Genomic DNA, 18,500 nt, shown 5'->3' with positions numbered 1-18,500 from the left:
TTCCATAAGAAAAATGCATTGGTTAGCTCAAGGCAGAAAAAGATATTTTCAACATAGAATTAAAAGAAGTCTGTGTGCAAAAAAGGAAAAAAAGATCCGCCACTTGCAGTTTATTTCTGCCTTCTACCTGGGGACCTTTGGCCTTCCTATCTGTTACCCTCCCACAGTAGTAGCAAGTAGAACTAGGAATAAAAATCACACTGGATTACATATGAATTTTTATTGAGCAGGTTTTCTCACTACAGAGAATTCACAGGCCACTATTTACAATCTCAGAGTAAGAAGCTGGGCAGCAAATGTGGTTACCAAATGTCATCTGGTTCTTCATGAGAAAAGCCCACAAAACTAAATTAGGGAAAGAGAAAAATTTTTTTAATCTGCTACATTCTTATCAAGTTTATTCTGTGATTTCTATCATATTCACATTCCTTTTCTGTGGGGTTTCTACCCCTGTTCATGATTTTTATCAGTAATTTCACAGGTTAATAAAATGTACTAGTTTTTTTTTTTTTAAGTCAGTCATTTTGACTGTTTGTTATAGGCAGGCTCAAATATCTGAATGTTTCCCTGTTTGAGAATGAACTAGCAATATGCTAAATGGTTTGCATAAGAACACAAAATGCTGGGGACACCACACCTTTTGTCTTTGTCACTAGATGGCAGTATGTCCACTTCTGAGCTCTCTCTGACCACCTTTTTGGAACAATGACACAACACGGAGGTAGAGATGAGAATTTTGCAATTAGGTTTGCATTCATTTTATTAAACACTTTATGATTTCTCTAGGAACTATTTTTGAAATAAGTGTGTAACTGAAGATTCTATAAAGGCAGTGACTTTTAAACATGATATTCTGCAAGCACACCAGAATAAATTGCATGGAAAGCATTCTCAACATAGTATATTAGACTCAGATAAAATATTAGTCTTAGGACTAACACATTTGTCATTTCATCATAGAGCTTCCAATATATTTAGTTCTTGTTCTTAAGTTATTAAGACATATCTCAACTTCTACAAACTTTGACAAATCATTTACTCAAACAAAAGCCATGACATTTTGTCAGGAGTTACAGATATTGAGAAGGCTGGAGCTCTATGTGACCTTCAGATTTTCTATACTTCTCCCTTTGTCTCTAACAGACAAGGCAGATCGTTATCCCCAGGTTTCAAGTAAACCACAGAAGCCCTCAGTACTCCCCACCCACAGACGCCTGTCCACAGCTTCCACACCTTATCTGTAGTGTCCTGGTCTTGATTCTGTCGTAGGATTTTCATGTATTTCTCTAGAGGATTTTCACCACTAATAGATATAGATTTGTCTTTCATTTCCTGAACACTCATTTTGAAGTTTTTTTCGTTTCCAACTTCAATTAGCCTCTAAAATGGGGACCAAAACAGGAAGTATACATATTTTAGAACTTTTAAGTTGAAAACACACAGTAATATAATCCTGATCTTTTACCTACAACCCACATGAAAAGAATTGTTTTTTAATCGAAGTCATCGGTATCATTAAAGTGGGGACAAAAATATGACATCTCAATGAAGAAAGGGATTAATATGCCTCAACTGGGATTCTCTGGTGGCTCAGACGGTAAAGAATTCACATGCAATGCAGGAAACCTGGGTTCAATCCCTGGGTCAGGAAGATCCCCTGGAGAAGGAAATGGCAACCCACTCTAATATTCTTGCCTGGAGAATCCCATGGACAGAGGAGCCTGGCAGGCTAAAGTCCCCGGGGTAGCGAAGAGTCAGACATGACTAAGCAAACACACAGAGAGTGAGAAAATCAACCACAACAGAAGGTCCTGTTTCATGAGCCTGTTTTGAGGACCAGATGAGGATGCATGGGAGCAGGCTGGCCTTGCTATTCTGAACCAGGAGATATGAGGCCTGTGTGCTCTGCAGCTGTCCTTAGGTCATCCAAGGCTGGTTCACTTCCCCACTCCTCCTAGGACTTGGAGCCACAGGGGACTCCCTCTCCCACCACCATGATTACCCTTTCCCGATCCAGCATTTCAGGTTCTCCCCACTCTGTCTGCAGAGTTTCCTGCTGTTTGGTCTGCCTCTGCTCGTCTTCCTGCCTTTGTTGCTTGGCCTGCTGTTCCCAAAGTTTATCTTCTTTCTTCCATTCTTCAGGTGGTTTCTGGATGTCATCTAATGGGATAGAAAATGAAGAACCAATAGTTTTCAGAAGCAAATTTTTCAAACAGGGAATAGGTGTGCAGGGCAGAGGATGGGGGAGGGGGATTGCGAAGCCCCAGGTCGATAGTGTGATTCTCAGCTGCCACTGTGCACTTGCTTCAAGGGGCTGCTCTATCCTTACTGTCCTCAGAGCCTCTAAACCCACCCTGAGCAGCGCACCCTACCCACTTCTCAACTGTGCCCTCCAGTCCCACCCTGACTGCAGAGGTGAGCCCTGCATTTGCACCCCTGCATTTGGTTTCAAGCCTGCCGCATTCTTAGGATTCTTTTTTCTGTAGCTTGCACATGCAGATATGTTTTGTCTTTATTTTTTTTTAATTTATTTTAATTGGAAGCTAATTACAATATTGTAGTGGTTTTTGCCATACATTGACATGAATCCACCATGGATGTACATGTGTTCCACATCCTGAACCCCCTCCCACCTCCCTCCCCATCCTCATCCCATCCCTCAGAGTCATCCAAGTGCACCAGCCCTGAGCACACTAGGATTCCTTTGTCGCCATTTATTCCCACAGCACTTTGGTCATTCCCCTCACCCTACTCCCACGAGGGCATGCAAATCTCCTGCCCAAAGGAGGACAAAATCACCACCCTCCCCTTCCTACTCAAGCTACCTGGCGAACACTCCATTCCTTCCAGGCAGATCCCTCCCTGGGGTTTGGGACTGCCTCTGTTCCCATCATTCCCCCATAATTCCTCTTGTCCCTCTCTCTCCTCTCTGGCTTCATATCAATGCTTCTATGGGGCAGTTCCCTGCCATCTGCATATGGCAATCCAACAACGGTGGTTTCCCTCTGGTCCCTGTGACCAAGTTCACTCTATGCTCTGTCTACCAACTCCCAGGGCTTTGGGCTCCCTCCTCCTCATCCTGCTGCTACAGTGAGGGTCCTGATCACCCTTCACCGACAGCACCAACACCACAGTCTCTGTGCTCCCTGACACCAATCTCTCAGCCTTCAAGTCAGCTTGCTTCCTTAGCACCTGTCACCTCCTGAAGAGAAGGAAAGGAAGCACTGCGTGCCGTCTCTGCTCTGGTAGATTCCAGACCACCGCAGCCAAGGCCCTGTCAACCGGCCTTTTTAATTCCTCCACTTTTGCACATCTAACCTCCACCAGCACATTCACTGTCACTTGACTCCAGCTGCTCTTCTCTGCCACCTTTGCTCCCACAGTCTCCCTAATTGATGAGTTCCTTCCCCACCTCTCCCCACAAAACCAGCTAGCCTGTAAACCCCATCTGTGTATACACCCAGTACCCCCCATAGGGATGGGGACCTCTCCAGTGCCTGTTGTGTCCACAATCATGTGTTATCTACTTTCTGTTCCTTCAGGATGAATCTCAGGCTTCCTTTGCCCACTCCAGAGAGCCCACAGCATCTCATAGGTTGAATTACATTCCAAATCCGCTGCTTATGCTTTTTCCTCCAGTTTTGACTGAAAAACCTCAGTACCCACCCCCCAACAGTGCTGAAAAACAGACAAATTCACTGCTTCAACACAGGACTGTGAACCTCTGTGCCAGGACCTGTTTCATATCACCAGTGGAACTGAGCTTGTTCTCCTCACAGGAAGAGAGGCAACACAGGCTTGTCTTACCCTTGATCCTGGCTGTTAACCTGACTACCAGGAGGCAGGCTCTATTTATTTTCATGGGCAGAAAGGCAACCTTCTGCCTCCTTGGTGGAGACAAGGGTCACCCCTGAAGGGTGCAGCCACGGTTCTGAACACTCATTTTAGAAGACATTATTCAGTTCAGCTCATTCAGTAGTGCATGCCTCTTTGCGACTGCATGGACTACAGCACTCCAGGTCTCCCTGTCTATCACCAACTCTTGGAGCCTCCCAAATTCATGTCCATTGAGTCGGTGATGCCATCTAACCCTCTCATCCTCTGTCATCCCCTTCTTCTCCTGCCCTCAATCTTTCCCAGCATTAGGGTGTTTTCTAATGAGTCAGTTCTTTGTATCAGGTGGCCAAAATACTGAATTTCAGCTTTAGCATCAGGCCTTTCAATGAATATTCAGGACTGATTTCCTTTAGGACTGACTGGTTTGATCTTGCAGTCCAAGGGACTCTCAAGAGTCTTCTCCAGCACCACAGTTCAAAAGCATCAGTTCTTCCATGCTCAGTTTTCTTTATGGTGCAACTCTCACATCCACATTTGGTTACTGGAAAAATCATAGCTTTGACTAGACAGACCTCTGTTGGCAAAGTAATGCTCTGCTTTTATATACACTGTCTAGGTTTGTCACAGGTTTTCTTCCAAGGAGTAAGCATCTTTTAATTTCATGGCTGCAATTGCAATCTGCAGTGATTTTAGAGCCCCCCAAAATAAAGTCTGTCACTGTTTCCATTGTTTCCCCATCTATTTGGGATGAAGTGATGGGTACCATGATCTCAGTTTTCTGAGTGTTGAGCTTTAAGCCAACTTTTTCACTCTCCTCTTTCACTTTCATGAAGAGGTTCTTTAATTTCTTTTCATTTTTTGCCATATGGGTGGTGTCATCTGCATATTGGAGGTTATTGATATTTCTCTCAGCAATCTTGATTTCAGCTTGTTTCATTTTTCATGATATACTCTGCATATAAGTTAAATAAGCAGGGTAACAATATACAGTCTTGACATATTCCTTTCCCAGTTTGGAAACAGTCCATTATTTCATGCCTGGTTCTAACCATGCCTGGTTGCTTCTTGACCTGCATACAGATTTCTCAGGAGGCAGGTGAGGTGGTCTCTTATTCCCATCTCTTTAAGAATTTTCCACAGTTTGTGTGATTCACACAAAGGTTTTACTGTAGTCAATAAAGCAGAAGTAGATATTTTTCTGAAACTCTCTTGCTTTTTTGATGGTCCAGTGGATGGTGGCCATTTGATCTCTAGTTCCTTTGCCTTTTTAAGATCCAGCTTGAATATCTGGAATTTCATGGTTCATATATTGTTGAAGCCTCACTTGGAGAATTTTGAGCATTACTTGGCTAGCATGTGAGATGAGTGCAATCATCAAGTAATTTGAACAATCTTTGCATTGTCTTTCTTTGGGATTAGAACAAAAACTGACCTTTTCTAGTCCTGTGGCCTCTGATGAGTTTTCCAAATTTGCTGGCATATTGAGTGCAACACTTTCACAGCCTTTTAGGATTTGAAATAGCTCATCTGGAGTTCCATCACTTCCATTAGCTTTGTTCACAGTGATGATTTCTAAGACCTACTTTGACTTTGCATTCCAGGATGAGTGATCACACCATCATGATTATCAGTGTCATTAAGATGTTTTTTGTACAGTTCTGTGTATTTTTGCCAACTCTTCTTAATATCTTCTGCTTCTCTTAGGTCCATACTATTTCTGTCCTTTATTTTGCATGAAATGTTCTCTTGATGTTATTACAATGAATTATATAATGATACAATAATTATAATGAACATAATAGAAGACATTATTATAAGAATTATTACCTCTCACAGGTGGAACACTAATGTCCTCAGTTGGTTTCTTTTATTTTGTTATTTCTATTCCCATCTCTGTCAGAAGGCTCCCACCATTGCTGCTGAGTATCCATCTGAATGGGGCTCCCTGGTGATGGGTTTCTGATCATACCTCACCCCCAACCCAGAAAAGCTCCACAAAGCAGGGACTGCTTGACTGCAAAATGCCCAGCCCCCAGCAAAGTCCCCAGCATAGAAAAGGCTCTGATCAAGCCACCCTAAATGAATGCTTTCCACAATGATTTACAGTGGAATCAGCAAAATCATCCCTCTCACAATCTTCCTTCTGACAGCAATTCTTCCTCTTCCTGAGTATGGTGACTTCATATTGCCTATAAGAGTCTTTGCACAGCTTTGGGGGAGGATGTTTCCCCAAGGTTTGGAAAACACCAGTAGAGGGTTTTACTTGAGGAAGGGCACTCTGGTCAAGGAAAAAAGGACCTGTCTACTGGGCAATGCATGGACAGCCTCTACATGGTGGTGAGGGAAGGGGGAGCCTACAGAAGAGAAAGAGAGAGAAAGGGGGCCACAGGAGGGATTTAATGACCACTATTCCTTCAATATCATCACTGTTCTGAAGACTGAAATAAAACAGATTAACTGTCCTAATTTTTAAAGCATGAAGGAAGCAAAGCGATAGAAAGAAAAATAATACTGAGTTTTATTACTGACATATCTCGTTAGTTAATGAGAGGGAAACTCATCCAGGTACTGAAAGGAGATGGGCCTGGCAGGCACACAGGCTGTGGCACTGTCCATGAGAGGCATGTCACTGGCCTGATGGATACTGTGTTTCTTAAACAGCCTTGGCACACTCCATCCATCATAAGAGGTACAAAAGAGTCTCCCCTAGCCCTCAGCAGCAGCAAGAGAAGGTGGGGATAACCGCTTGCTAAGCACTGAAGTTTTAGAAAAAGCAGCTGGGCCATCCTTTTCCTTACAGGGTTCCAGGAACTCACTGGAGCCACTTGCCAATGTATCTGCTTCTCCAAGCATTCTTAGGCAATTCATTTACAAATATTATTTGCTACCCAGTAGGGAAACTGGTCCAGCAACAGCAGAATTCATCTGATGTGGTGAAAGCATCTGAATTCTATTTCAATAGCAGTGATTTAACAGTTAATGAAGTTGGTTCAAAGATTTCATAAACTATTCTAAGCTCTTTATTTCACCTGTTCAAAGTACTAGATATTTAGACTTGAGGATGAAGTTCTCAAGGCAAAGTAATAGGTTAACACACAAATACAAAGACTTTCTGGGGGATGGGATCAAGATGGTGCAGGAGTAGGTCATGGAGCTCACCTTCTCCCACAAATACATCTCAAAACATCTGCACATGGAACAATTCTCACAAAACATTACAGAACACTGGAAGACCACATGAGAGTTAACAAGAGGGCAACACAAGTCTAGGTAACTAGGTAGGATGAAAGAAAAAAGAAAAACCAAAAAGAGAAAGGAACTGAGAAGGTATCTGCAACCATGGGAGGGGCCTGTGAAAAAGGAAAGGTTTCTTCACCCTGGGAGCTGAGGCTCAGGCTTTAGAAGTCAGAACCAGGGAGACAGCCTGAGAGGTTACAGTGTGCAGGAGTGTGGTAATAAGCCTGGACCAGCCAGGTAGTTCAGGGGTTGCAAAGAGTTGCATGTGACTTAGTGACTGAACAACAGCTGACAGATACTTAGGTTATTTTAAGTTTCTGGCTATTATGAATAAAGCTGATATAAAGGATATACCATACATAAAGAAACTCAGAGCTGGTTGACGCTACATCTCTATTGTTTAGTGAAGTAGGCTCTGAGGTTGAAAATCTAAGGCAAGGTCAAAGCCAAGAAAACAATTTCTAGTCTCTTAAGCTAATACTCTTAAATCTCCATTCTGTAACTAAGAAAGTGTTTTCTAAATCTGAGGCAATTGATGGAATCAGTATAGTCCAAGAGTCACTTAACAGTTTCACATTCTACAAAAGTGGGGGGAAAAAGCAAATTTTAAGAAGTCACTTATTTTAAATCTGAGGCAATCCTAACCTTCATAAATTAAAGATTCATTTGGGGGCTTAGCTCTGACTTTGCAGTTATTGTTGTTCAACAGTCACTAAGTAGTGTTCAGTTCTTTGGGCCCCACGGACTACGGCACACCAGGCTTCTCTTTCCTTCACTATCTCCTTAAGTTTGCTCAAACTCATGTCCATTGAGTGGCAAGGTCATTCAACCATCTCATCCTCTGCTGCCCTCTTCTCTTCTGGCCTGGATCATTTCCTAAGTTTGAAACTAGTTATCCTGAAATTGAAAAAAAAAAAAAAAGGAACTCAGAACTTAAAAAAATCTTTGTGAAAAAAAAAAAATACAACCTGGCACTATATCTGTATCAGTGGCTTTATAAGAGAGCGAAACTGTGTTAATTTGTAGCTGCATCACTTTTTATAAAAACTGGTATGTTTTGCCAAAACTGAATGTTCTATATTTTGAAACAAGTTCTACATATAAAAATAAGAATTAATATTTAAACTTACATTCAAAAGATGGTTTAAATTCCTCATTATCCTTAAAAGTTAGCTTGTGCAGATTTGAAAATTCACTTTTGTCTAGAAGCTCTGGTTGTCTCTGATGAAGACTGGATGGGAAGAATAAAATACAAAAATGTGAAGCTTTAATAAAGTAAGAAACAAGAGCAAAGGGTGATAAAGCCTTTTGTGACTCAAGAAAATTAATTTTTTGTGGATTCACAGTGATTAGGAGCTACCCTGCACTGGTTGCTTTCCATGCACCAGACATCATTCCAAACTGTTACTGCATATTAACTCAGTCACTCTTTCACATTGCCTCATTCCATGAGGTGGGTATTAATAAAGAATATGCTGGCACTCTCAAAGCTGTTCCGAGGAGGAATTTTTAAAAAAAAATTCTTTTATTTTAAAATTTATGTATTTAAATTGGAGGCTAATTACTTTACAATATTGTGGTGGTTTTTGCCATACACAGACATGAAGCAGCCATGGGTGCACATGTGTCTCATATCCTGAAGCCCAACCCCACATCATTCCACACTCCATCCCTCTAGGTTTTCCCAGTGCATCAGCTTTGAGGGCCTTCCTTCATGCATTGAACTTGCACTGGTCATCTATTCTATATATGGGGATATATATATATCAACATTGCCAGGAGAAATATCAATAACCTCAGGTATGCAGATGACACCACCCTTAGGGCAGAAAGTGAAGAGCAACTAAAAAGCCTCTTGAGGAAAGTGAAAGCGGACAGTGGAAAGTTGGCTTAAAGCTCAACATTCAGAAAACAAACATCATGTCATCTGGTCCCATCACTTCATGGGAAATAGATGGGGAAACAGTGGAAACAGTGTCAGACTTTCTTTTGGGGGGCTCCAAGATCACTGCAGATGGTGACTGCAGCCATGAAATGAAAAGACATTTACTCCTTGGAAGGAAAGTTATGACCAACCTAGAGAGCATATTCAAAAGCAGAGACATTACTTTGCCAACAAAGGTCCGTCTAGTCAAGGCTATGGTTTTTCCAGTGGTCATGTATGGATGTGAGAATTGGACTATAAAGAAAGCTAAGCACCAAAGAATTGATGCTTTTGAACTGTGGTGTTGGGGAAGACTCTTAAGAGTCCCTTGGACTGCAAGGAGACCCAACCAGTCCATTCTGAAGGAGATCAGCCCTGGGTGTTCTTTGGAAGGAATGATGCTAAAGCTGAAACTCCGGTACTATGGCCACCTCATGCGAAGAGTTGACTCATTGGAAAAGACTCTAATGTTGGGAGGGATTGGGGGCAGGAGGAGAAGCGGGCAAGAGAGGATGAGATGGCTGAATGGCATCACCGACTCAATGGATGTCAGCCTTGAGTGAACTCCAGGAGTTGGTGATGGACAGGGAGGCCTGGTGTACTGCTATTCATGGGGTCACAAAGAGTCAGACACGGCTGAGTGACTGAACTGAACTGAACTGAACTGAATATATGTTTCAGCTATTTTCTCATATCATCCCACCTTGTCTTCTTCCACATAGTCCAAAAGTCCCTTCTTTACATCTGTGTCTCTTTGTGGTCTTGCATATAGGGTCATTATTATCATCTTTCTAATTCCATATATATGCATTAGTATACTGTATTGGCATTTCTCTTTCTGACTTACTATGTATAATAGGCTCCAGTTTTATCCACCTCATTAGAACTGACTCAAATGCATTCTTTTTTACATCGATAGTAATATTCCATTGTGTACATGTGCCACAACTTCCTTATCCATTTGTCTGCCAATGCACATCTAGGTTGCTTCCATGTCCTAGCTATTGTAAACACTGCTGTCATGAACACCAGGGCACATGTGTCTCCTTCAATTCTGATTTCCTTGGTGTGTAGGCCCAGCAGTGGGATTGCTGGGTCATATGGCAGTTCTAGTTCCAGTTTTTAAAGGAATCTCCACAGTTTTCCATAGTGGCTATACTATTTTGCATTCCCACCAAAAGGGTAACAGGGTTCCCTTTTCTCCATACCCTCTCCAGGGTTTATTGTCTGTAGACTTTTTGATGGCAGTATCTCATTGTTGGATTTTTAAAATTAATTTATTTTTAATTGAAGAATAATTGAAGAATATTGTTGTTTCTGTCAAACCTCAACATGAATCAACCATCAGTTCAGTTCAGTTCAGTTGCTCAGTCGTGTCTGACTCTTTGAGATCCCATGAATCATAGCACGCCAGGCCTCCCCGTCCATCACTGCCGGGGTCCAGACCCGGTGGATCCAGGGAATTTGAAGGGGAGATGGAGTTGGCGAGGAGAGGTTTATTTATTTAGAAATATAAAGAGAGATTAGGAAATAATAGTATAGTAGGAAAATTAGTAGAGAAAAGAGGCTGAATAACTTGGTTTATGCAGAGAACCAATAAAACTCCGAGATAAGGAGTTTGCACCGTCTACGTAGGCCACCGGCACCCGCTTGAATAGCGGAGGGTGCCCCTCTCACATGGGTCTTAAAAGCCAGGGCAAATAAGTAGACACGGTGAGCCTCCACACTCCAGATAGGAATTAAGCCAGAGAAGTGAGAAAAGAATGACATGGGGGAGCCAAGCATCGGTGCCAGACCCACACCTTTATTTTCAAAAGCAGCTTATATACCCCAAGTTGTACACAAAGAAATAATGGAATATGCAGAGTTATGCAGGGGCAGCAGTCCTGACCCTTATTGAGATCAGGCTTTCTTTTTGCATACCTTCCCATATATAAAAGGTCTTAGGTTGTTTTACATCATCTTCTGGCCAGGGGGCCTGTTAACATTTTTATGGCTCTTTTCCTAGACAAATGTCTATCAAGAACAAAGTTCTTTTTCCCTTGAAGTGTTTTTTCTTAATCTGCATCACCCTCAAAGTACTAAACAAAGTTACATTCCTGCAGAACAAAGGTGCAGTGGGTTATAACAAAGTACTCAACTCAAAGATCTAATGTTGCTAATACCAGGTCTACTACCTGTTTTTTTCTATATGCCAAGTATATCTAAAATAAAAGATATGAAAATTTGGCAGCAAGTATTGGCTCAACAAATGAAACCCTTAATCAGTCCTATTTTAATGATTTTGACTCCTCAGAAGCCCCTACATTCCTAGGATGTTTTAAGCTTCCTGTGCCTCTCACAGTTGGGAGGCCTCAAACAATCACATGTGCAGCTGTATGAGTCCTGCAGGCAGGCTAGAAAGCCATCACAGGGGTTTTTGGATTGAAACACTCTTATTATGCCCAGGAGATTTATAATCTAAAAGCTCTAAATTAACTTTTTCCAGAAAAAGGTGGTTGGGGGACAGCCCCCTGTTAATGTCAGAGGAGTTGGTGAAAGCATAATGCAGTAAGGTAGGCAGACTCTGGCTTTGGGGGTAGATGCTCGAGAATTTCCAGGGGGACCCCTGAGGCTAAATCCCGCATTTGCATATGCCAAGGCTCCTTCCTCATGACCTTTGCCATGGGTGGGGTTCCTCACGCTGGCTCCCGGCACATCACCAACTCCCAGAGTTTACTCAAACTTGTGTCCATTGAATCAGTGATGCCATCCAGCCATCTCATCCTCTGTTGTCCCCTTCTTCTCCTGCCCCCAATCCTTCTCAGCATCAGGGTCTTTTCCAATGAGCCAGCTCTTCACATCAGGTGGCCAAAGTACTGGAGTTTCACGTTTAGCATCAGTTTTTCCAATGAACACTCAGAATTGATCTCCTTTAGGATGGACTGTTTGGACCTCCTGCAGTCCAAGGGACTCTCAAGAGTCTTCTCCAAAACCACACTTCAAAAGCATCAATTCTTTGGTGTTTAGCTTTCTTCACAGTCCAACTCTCACATCCATACATGACCAGTGGAAAAACCAGAGCTTGACTAGATGTCTAGGTTGGCTATAACTTTCCTTCCAAGGAGTAAGTGTTAATTTCATGGCTGCAATCACCATCTGCAGTGATTTTGGAGCCCCAAAACATGAAGTCCTACACTGTTTCCACTGTTTCCCCATCTATTTCCCATGAAGTGATGGGACCGGATGCCATGATCTTCATTTTCTGAATGCTGAGCTTTAAGCCAACTTTTTCACTGTCCTCTTTCACTTTCATCAAGAGGCTTTTTAGTTCCTCTTCACTTTCTGCCCTAAGGGTGGTGTCATCTGCATATCTGAGGTTATTGATATTTATCCCGGCAATCTTGACTCCAGCTGGTGCTTCTTCCAGCCCAGCATTTCTCATGATGTACTCTGCATATAAGTTAAATAAGGAGGGTGACAATATGCAGCCTTTATGTACTCCTTTTCCTATTTGGAACCAATCTCTTGTTCCATGTCCACTTTAAATATTGCTTCCTGACGTGCACACATGTTTCTCAAGAAGCAGGTCAGGTGGTCTGGCATTCCCATCTCTTTCAGAATTAGGTATACACATATCCCCTCCCTCTTGAACCTCCCTCCCATTTCCCTCTCATCCCACCCCTCTAGCTGGATACAGAACTCCTGTTTGAGTTTACTGACACATACAGCAAATTACTGTTGTCTATCTATTTTACATATGACAATGTAAGTTTCCAAGTTACTTTCTACACATATCTCAATCTCTCCTCTGCTCTTTGCATGTCCGTATGTTCTCCATGTCTGTTTCTCCATTCTGCTGCCCTACAAGCAAATTCTTCAGTGCCATCTTTCTAGATTCTGCATATGTGCTTTAGTATATGATATCTATCCTTCTCTTTCTGAGTTACTACACTTATAATTGGCTCTAGGTTCATCTACCTCATTAGAACTGTCTCACATTATTTACGTGAGTAATTGCTGTTTACGGCTGAGTAATATTCCATTGTGTATATGTACTACAACTTCTTTATCCTTTTATCTGTCAGTGGACATCTAGGTTGCTTAAATGTTCTAACTATTGTAAACAGTGCTGCAATGAACAATGGGATACATTTGTCTTTTTCAGTTTTGGTTTCCTCAGGGTATATGCCTAGAAGTGGGATTGCTAGGTCATTTAGTGGTTTTATTCCTAGTTTTTTAAAGAATCTCCATACTGTCTTACATAGTGGCTGTATGAATTTACAGCCTTAAGTGCAAGAGTGTTCCCTTCTCTTCACCCTGCCTTCAGCATTTATTTGTAGACTTTTTGATGATGGCCATTATGACCAGTGTGAGGTGATAACTCATTGTAGTTTTGATTTGGTGTTTCTTTAATAATAAGTGGTGTTGAGCATCTTTTCAACCATAGTCATCTGTATGTCATCTTTGGAAAAAATGTCTGTTTAGGTCTTTTTCCCACTTTTTGATTGACTTCTTTGTTTTTCTGGCATTGGGTTATATGAGCTGTTTGTATATTTTGGAACTTAATTGTTTGTCAGTTGTTTAATTTGCTATTATTTTCTCCCATTCTGAGAACTGTCTTCTCACCTTGGTTATAGTTTCCTTTGTTGTGCAAAAGCTTTTAAGTTTAAAAAACATGGAGTGATTCATGAATTTGCATGACATCCTTGTGTAGGGGCAATTAATCTTCTCTGTACCATTTCAATTTTAGCATACGTGCTGCTGAAGTGAGCACTGCATTTGCAGATTTAGTACAGCTGCTTTATCTTTAATACTAAGTCTATTCATGAAACTATGAAGATGCTTATTAATACCTGAGTACATACACTATACATCATGTTTAGCAAACAAAAAGGAATTATTCATTCACTAAAAGCAGTCTTTTTTTTCCTCCAGCCAATAATTCAGATGATTCTCAGAGATTACACATCCTATAATCTGACTGCATATTCTATCCTGCCAGGTGGTTACTAACATCACTTAAAAATGTGGAGCCAGCCATGGCTGAGAACAGAGGAAGCTAATCAGCTTTGGCAGAGGCCGGGCAGAGAATGAGGTACTTACCAGGCCTTCTGCTCTGGAGGGCTGGAGCATGAGTGCACGGAAAGGCTGCACTTGGACTCAGCAAGTGATGGCTGTGACTTTCTGTCAGGACAGGGAGCAGCGACTGGGGACCGGCTCAGACCTACGGGGCAGGAGGATCCACGACAATCATGTTACAGATTGCATGGAGAAGATGGCAGTGCAACTTCTAAGGATTTCTACCACTTTGAAAATGCATTCTATCATCCTTGCAAGAAGTGCAGTAAGTGAAAATCATCCACAGATGATTTTATAGGAAATTAGAACAGTTCAGGTATGAAAATGGAAGTGCAGTGATAATAAGAGAACACATGAAACTAACCAGCAGCCCAGAAAAAGCCACAGTCACTCTCTGAAAACCTCCATGTGCCAAGCAAAATGCCAGCACTTGACTCTCCATCCCACAGCCTCCACACCTCCTGTGACCTGGGGGAGATGACCTGCTCCCCAGTAGCCTGCAGTTCGGAGGCTCCCATGACTCCTCATACTTCCAGCTGCACTCTTATGCAGAGAGGGGGGACAAGGAGCAAAATTACCCCTGTCCAGAGTATCCACAGGCCTGTGTCCATAGCTCACCTTCCAGGTACATTTCACTATCATGGCTTCTTGCGCTGGGGAGTGGCGTAGAGGAGAGCCATCTGGAGACTGCACTCTTGCATGACCTTGAGGCAATACTGCTGGGCACCTCGGACACCACACTTTTGTCCCCTTCACATGTGCTTACCGGAGGCTGCTGAGAGGTGACTCGGTTGTCCACAAAAACACACCTCTCGGGAGCAGCTGCAGTGATGTTCTTGAGAGTCCCTGGCAGGTACAGGGTAGGTGGGCTTCTGACTGCCAACAGGCTCTTGGCAGGGCACCAATGGACCCTTTGATGGTAGTTCTGGAAAGCTTTTTCCAGGTTCTCTGCCTCCTGCTCCAGCTTTCTCACCCTATCCTTGGCACTGGCTACAAACTCAAGGTCAGAATCAGGGGAACTGACCTCTCTGCTGGCATTTGGGTAACTGGGGATCTGTGATGTAACTGGACCTGCTGTTGCCTCCTCTTTTTTCAGAGGGTGTTTCAAGAAATCTCCGTTGATGTTACTCTCAGGAGCCCTGGTGCTCAGTAATGTGCTGATGGAGCAATTTTGAAGAGAGTGCTTCGGGTTGTAGTATACTTCATTCTCTAGTGCTATGGATTACAAACAAATAGTGTGAGACAGGAGGGGAAAAAGTAGGGAACCAAACTGAAAGGTTTGGGGAATATTTTCATCAAAAAATCAATTAGCATGTTAAATAGTTTGTAGCAAGTGATCAAGATGGTGGAGTCATAAGACATGAACCCACTTCCACTCACAAATACATCAACAATACATCTCTGTGTGGAATTCTGATTCTCACAGAATATCTACTGAACACTGGCAGAAGATCTCAGATCTCCAAAAGGGCAAAATAATCTCCATGGAACCAGGTTGGTTCCAAAATAGTACAACAAAAGAAAATGAAGAAGAATCTGGGACAGGATCTGTACCCTCAGGAAGGAGCTGTGAAAGAGGCAAGGTTCCTGCACTGCAGGAGATCAGTCAAGATGGGGGTGAGCTCCAGAGCCTTGGAGGAGAATGCAGACTCTGATGTGCAGCAGCTGGGAGAGAGACAGACCTGCACAAAAGGTCAGCTCCACTGCCCTGTATTCCCCACCCAGAGACATGTGTCCACCCATGCAGACAGGAGCTGGGTGTCGAAGCTTACACTTTGGAGATCAGACTCAGGGAGAGGGCTAGGGTGGGTTGTGTGGAAACAGCCTGAAGGGGCTGGAGTCTGGAGCAGTCACTTCTGAGGGTGTACATGGAGGAAGCTTGGGCCGCCTTAGAGGCCAGGTGCTACTGATGGTTGGGGTATGTGAGGGGAGTGGTGGGACACACCACTGCAGCCTTTTCTGCTGTGCATGCTGTCAGGCAGTATGACACAGCCTACAGAAGCTCCAGGAGGGATCATGGGCATGGCAACCGCCAACTGCATGCCACAGGCTTCAGGTCGGTTCTGAGCCTCTGCTGCTCTCCACCCCAAGTTACAGAAGCAATCTCGAACTGCTGCCATTGCCACTCTCCCAGGCTCCAGGAGTGGTCTCAAGCTGCCTGTGATCCCATCACATGCTCTAGGGGGTGTGTATGAGATCCTCCACCAATGCCGAGAACCTCAAGACTGGGCACCAGCCACCACATCTGCATACCTGGATTATAAGGGTATAATGATCATGGCCAGCACACATTGAGCAAAGAGGCCACAGGCATTCAAACCAAAAACAGCCCTCATGACAAACAAACATTAAACCCACAGAAGCTACACAGGGACGCTTCCACATATAAACAGTCCCCTGGGACCACAGTAGATATACTTCTTTTCTGTAAATTCAGGAGAGAAAATTAAGTAAAATGAAGCAGAGGAAGCACCCCTAGTTAAGGGTGATTAAACCAAGAAAACTCCTCTGAAAGAACAAACAATGAAACAGACCTCTTCAGTTTAACAGCACAGATTTCAAAAAAGGATGGAAATACTAAAGAAATTAAGAACAAGTTATCAGTATAAGTTCAAAGTACTATAAAAATGGACTAGAAACTATAAAGAGGAAGCAAGAAAATTACAAAACTCATTTGCTGAGATGAAAACCAAACTAAAGGCAATGAACAGGAATGAATAATGCAGAAAAACAGGCAATTCCCTAGTATTGCAGTGGTTAGGACCCCATGCTTTCACTGACAAAGGTGTGGATTCAATCCCTGGTCAGGGAACGAAGATCTTGCAATTCATGTGGCGTGGCTAAAACAAAACAAATGATTCAGAAGAATCAGTAAGTGCCCCAGAAGATAGAATAATGAAGATCACTCATTCAAGACAGTAAACAGAAAGCCAAATTTAAAAAAAAGAGAAAGAAATCTATATACAAGACCTATGGAACAATAAAAAGCATGCCAATCTATACATAATAGGGATTCCAGGTGGGGAAGAAAGAGAAAAGCTTAAAAAAAAGTATTTGAAGAAATTATGGCTGAAAACTTCCCAAACCTGAAGATGTAAACAGATATCTAAGTGCAGGAAACAGAGAGGGTTCCACACAAGGTAAACCCAAAGAGACCTACATCAAGACATACTATAAAAATGGCAAAAGTTAAAGATAGTGTGCTAATAGCAGCAAGAGAAAGACAGAATTAATTATAAGAGAACCCCCATAAAGCAATCAGCTGATTTCCCTACAGAAATGTTGCAGACCCAAACGGCTTGGCAAGAGATATTCAAAGCACTAAAAAGGAAAAATCTGCAACCCAGGATACTTGGCATGCATGCATGCTCAGTTGCTCAGTCAAATCTAACTCTTTGAGCCCTCATGGGTTGTAGCCTATGATCATTATACTAGACTCCTCTGTCCATGGAGTTTCCCAGGCAAGAATACTGGAGTGGGTTGTCATTTCCTCCTCCTGGGGATCTTCCCAAACCAGGGACTGAACCTATATCTCCTGCACTGCAGGCAGACTTTTTTTTACTACTGAACCATCTGGGAAGCCCCAAATTAACCAGTATAGATATTTTTTAAAAAATCTAAGAAAGTGATGATAATCACAATGAATGTCAGAGAAATGAACATGAAGATGTAAAAGAGGACATAAAAATCATAAAATTTGAGGGAAGAGAGTAAGAAAATGTAGATTGCCCCTACTTCCTAGAATTGTTTGAGTCTATATGGCTACCAGTCTAAGGCAAGTAGATAAAGGATGAAAACAGGGTAACTATAAAACAAAAAAACATACAACAGATTCACAAAAAACAAAAAGAAGACAGTGTAACTATAATTAAAAAAATTCATCAAGTCACACAAAGTAAAACAAATGGACAAAGAAATATAAAATCAATGGGAAAATATTTCTTAAAATGGCAATAAACTATTTCTTTTCAGTCTTCCAACTCTGTCCAACATTCTGTGACCCCCATGGACTGCAGCACATCAGTTGCTCAAATTCACGTCCATTGAGTGAGTCAGTGATGCCATCCAACTGACACTGTCTCTCATCCTCTGTTGTTCCCTTCTCCTCCTGCCTTCAATCTTTCAAGCATCAGGCCTTTTCTAATAAGTCAGCCATTCGCATTCGGTGACTGAAGTACTGAGCTTCAGCTTCAGTATCAGTCTTCCAATACATATGCAGGTTGATTTACTTTAGGAATGACTGCTTTGATCTTCTTGCAAGGGACTCTCAAAAATCTTCTCCAACACCACAGTACAAAAGTCAATTCTTCAGCCTTCTTGATGGTTCAACTCTCACATTCATACATGACTAGTGGAAAAGCCATAGCTTTGACTAGACAAATGGACCTTTGTTGGCAAAGTGCTGTCTCTGCTTTTATAAATGCTATCTAGGTTTGTCATA

The 18,500-nt window shown here is 42.4% G+C and overlaps 1 protein-coding gene and 1 non-coding gene across 9 annotated transcripts in view; both read right to left on the bottom strand.

Moving 5' to 3' along the window:
• Positions 1 to 205: 205 nt before the first annotated feature.
• Positions 206 to 18,500, bottom strand: part of LOC138431420 (centriole and centriolar satellite protein OFD1) — an 84,589-nt gene continuing 66,294 nt past the window's right edge. For 3 of the 8 annotated variants that reach the window (XM_069573556.1, XM_070289552.1, XM_069573559.1), the window contains 5 exons: positions 14,678 to 15,274; positions 14,084 to 14,204; positions 8,205 to 8,305; positions 2,003 to 2,160; positions 723 to 1,380 (listed from right to left, as the gene is read on the bottom strand). In XM_069573556.1, coding sequence (XP_069429657.1) covers positions 1,117 to 1,380; positions 2,003 to 2,160; positions 8,205 to 8,305; positions 14,084 to 14,204; positions 14,678 to 15,274 — 1,241 coding nt within the window. In that variant the 3' untranslated portion in view covers positions 723 to 1,116. Of the gene's footprint in view, positions 346 to 491; positions 694 to 722; positions 1,381 to 2,002; positions 2,161 to 7,719; positions 7,972 to 8,204; positions 8,306 to 14,083; positions 14,205 to 14,677; positions 15,275 to 18,500 lie in introns of those variants that run through there. The other 5 variants (XR_011253691.2, XM_069573558.2, XM_069573557.2 and 2 more) reach the window with 5 other exon arrangements.
• Positions 13,650 to 13,754, bottom strand: LOC138431547 (U6 spliceosomal RNA). The gene has a single exon (XR_011253724.1). It is a non-coding gene; the product is annotated as a U6 spliceosomal RNA (small nuclear RNA).

Source organism: Ovis canadensis, chromosome Y (assembly GCF_042477335.2).
Source record: "Ovis canadensis isolate MfBH-ARS-UI-01 breed Bighorn chromosome Y, ARS-UI_OviCan_v2, whole genome shotgun sequence".
In the NCBI taxonomy this organism is placed as follows: Eukaryota; Metazoa; Chordata; class Mammalia; order Artiodactyla; family Bovidae; genus Ovis; species Ovis canadensis.
This window is presented reverse-complemented; position numbering and strand designations above follow the sequence as displayed.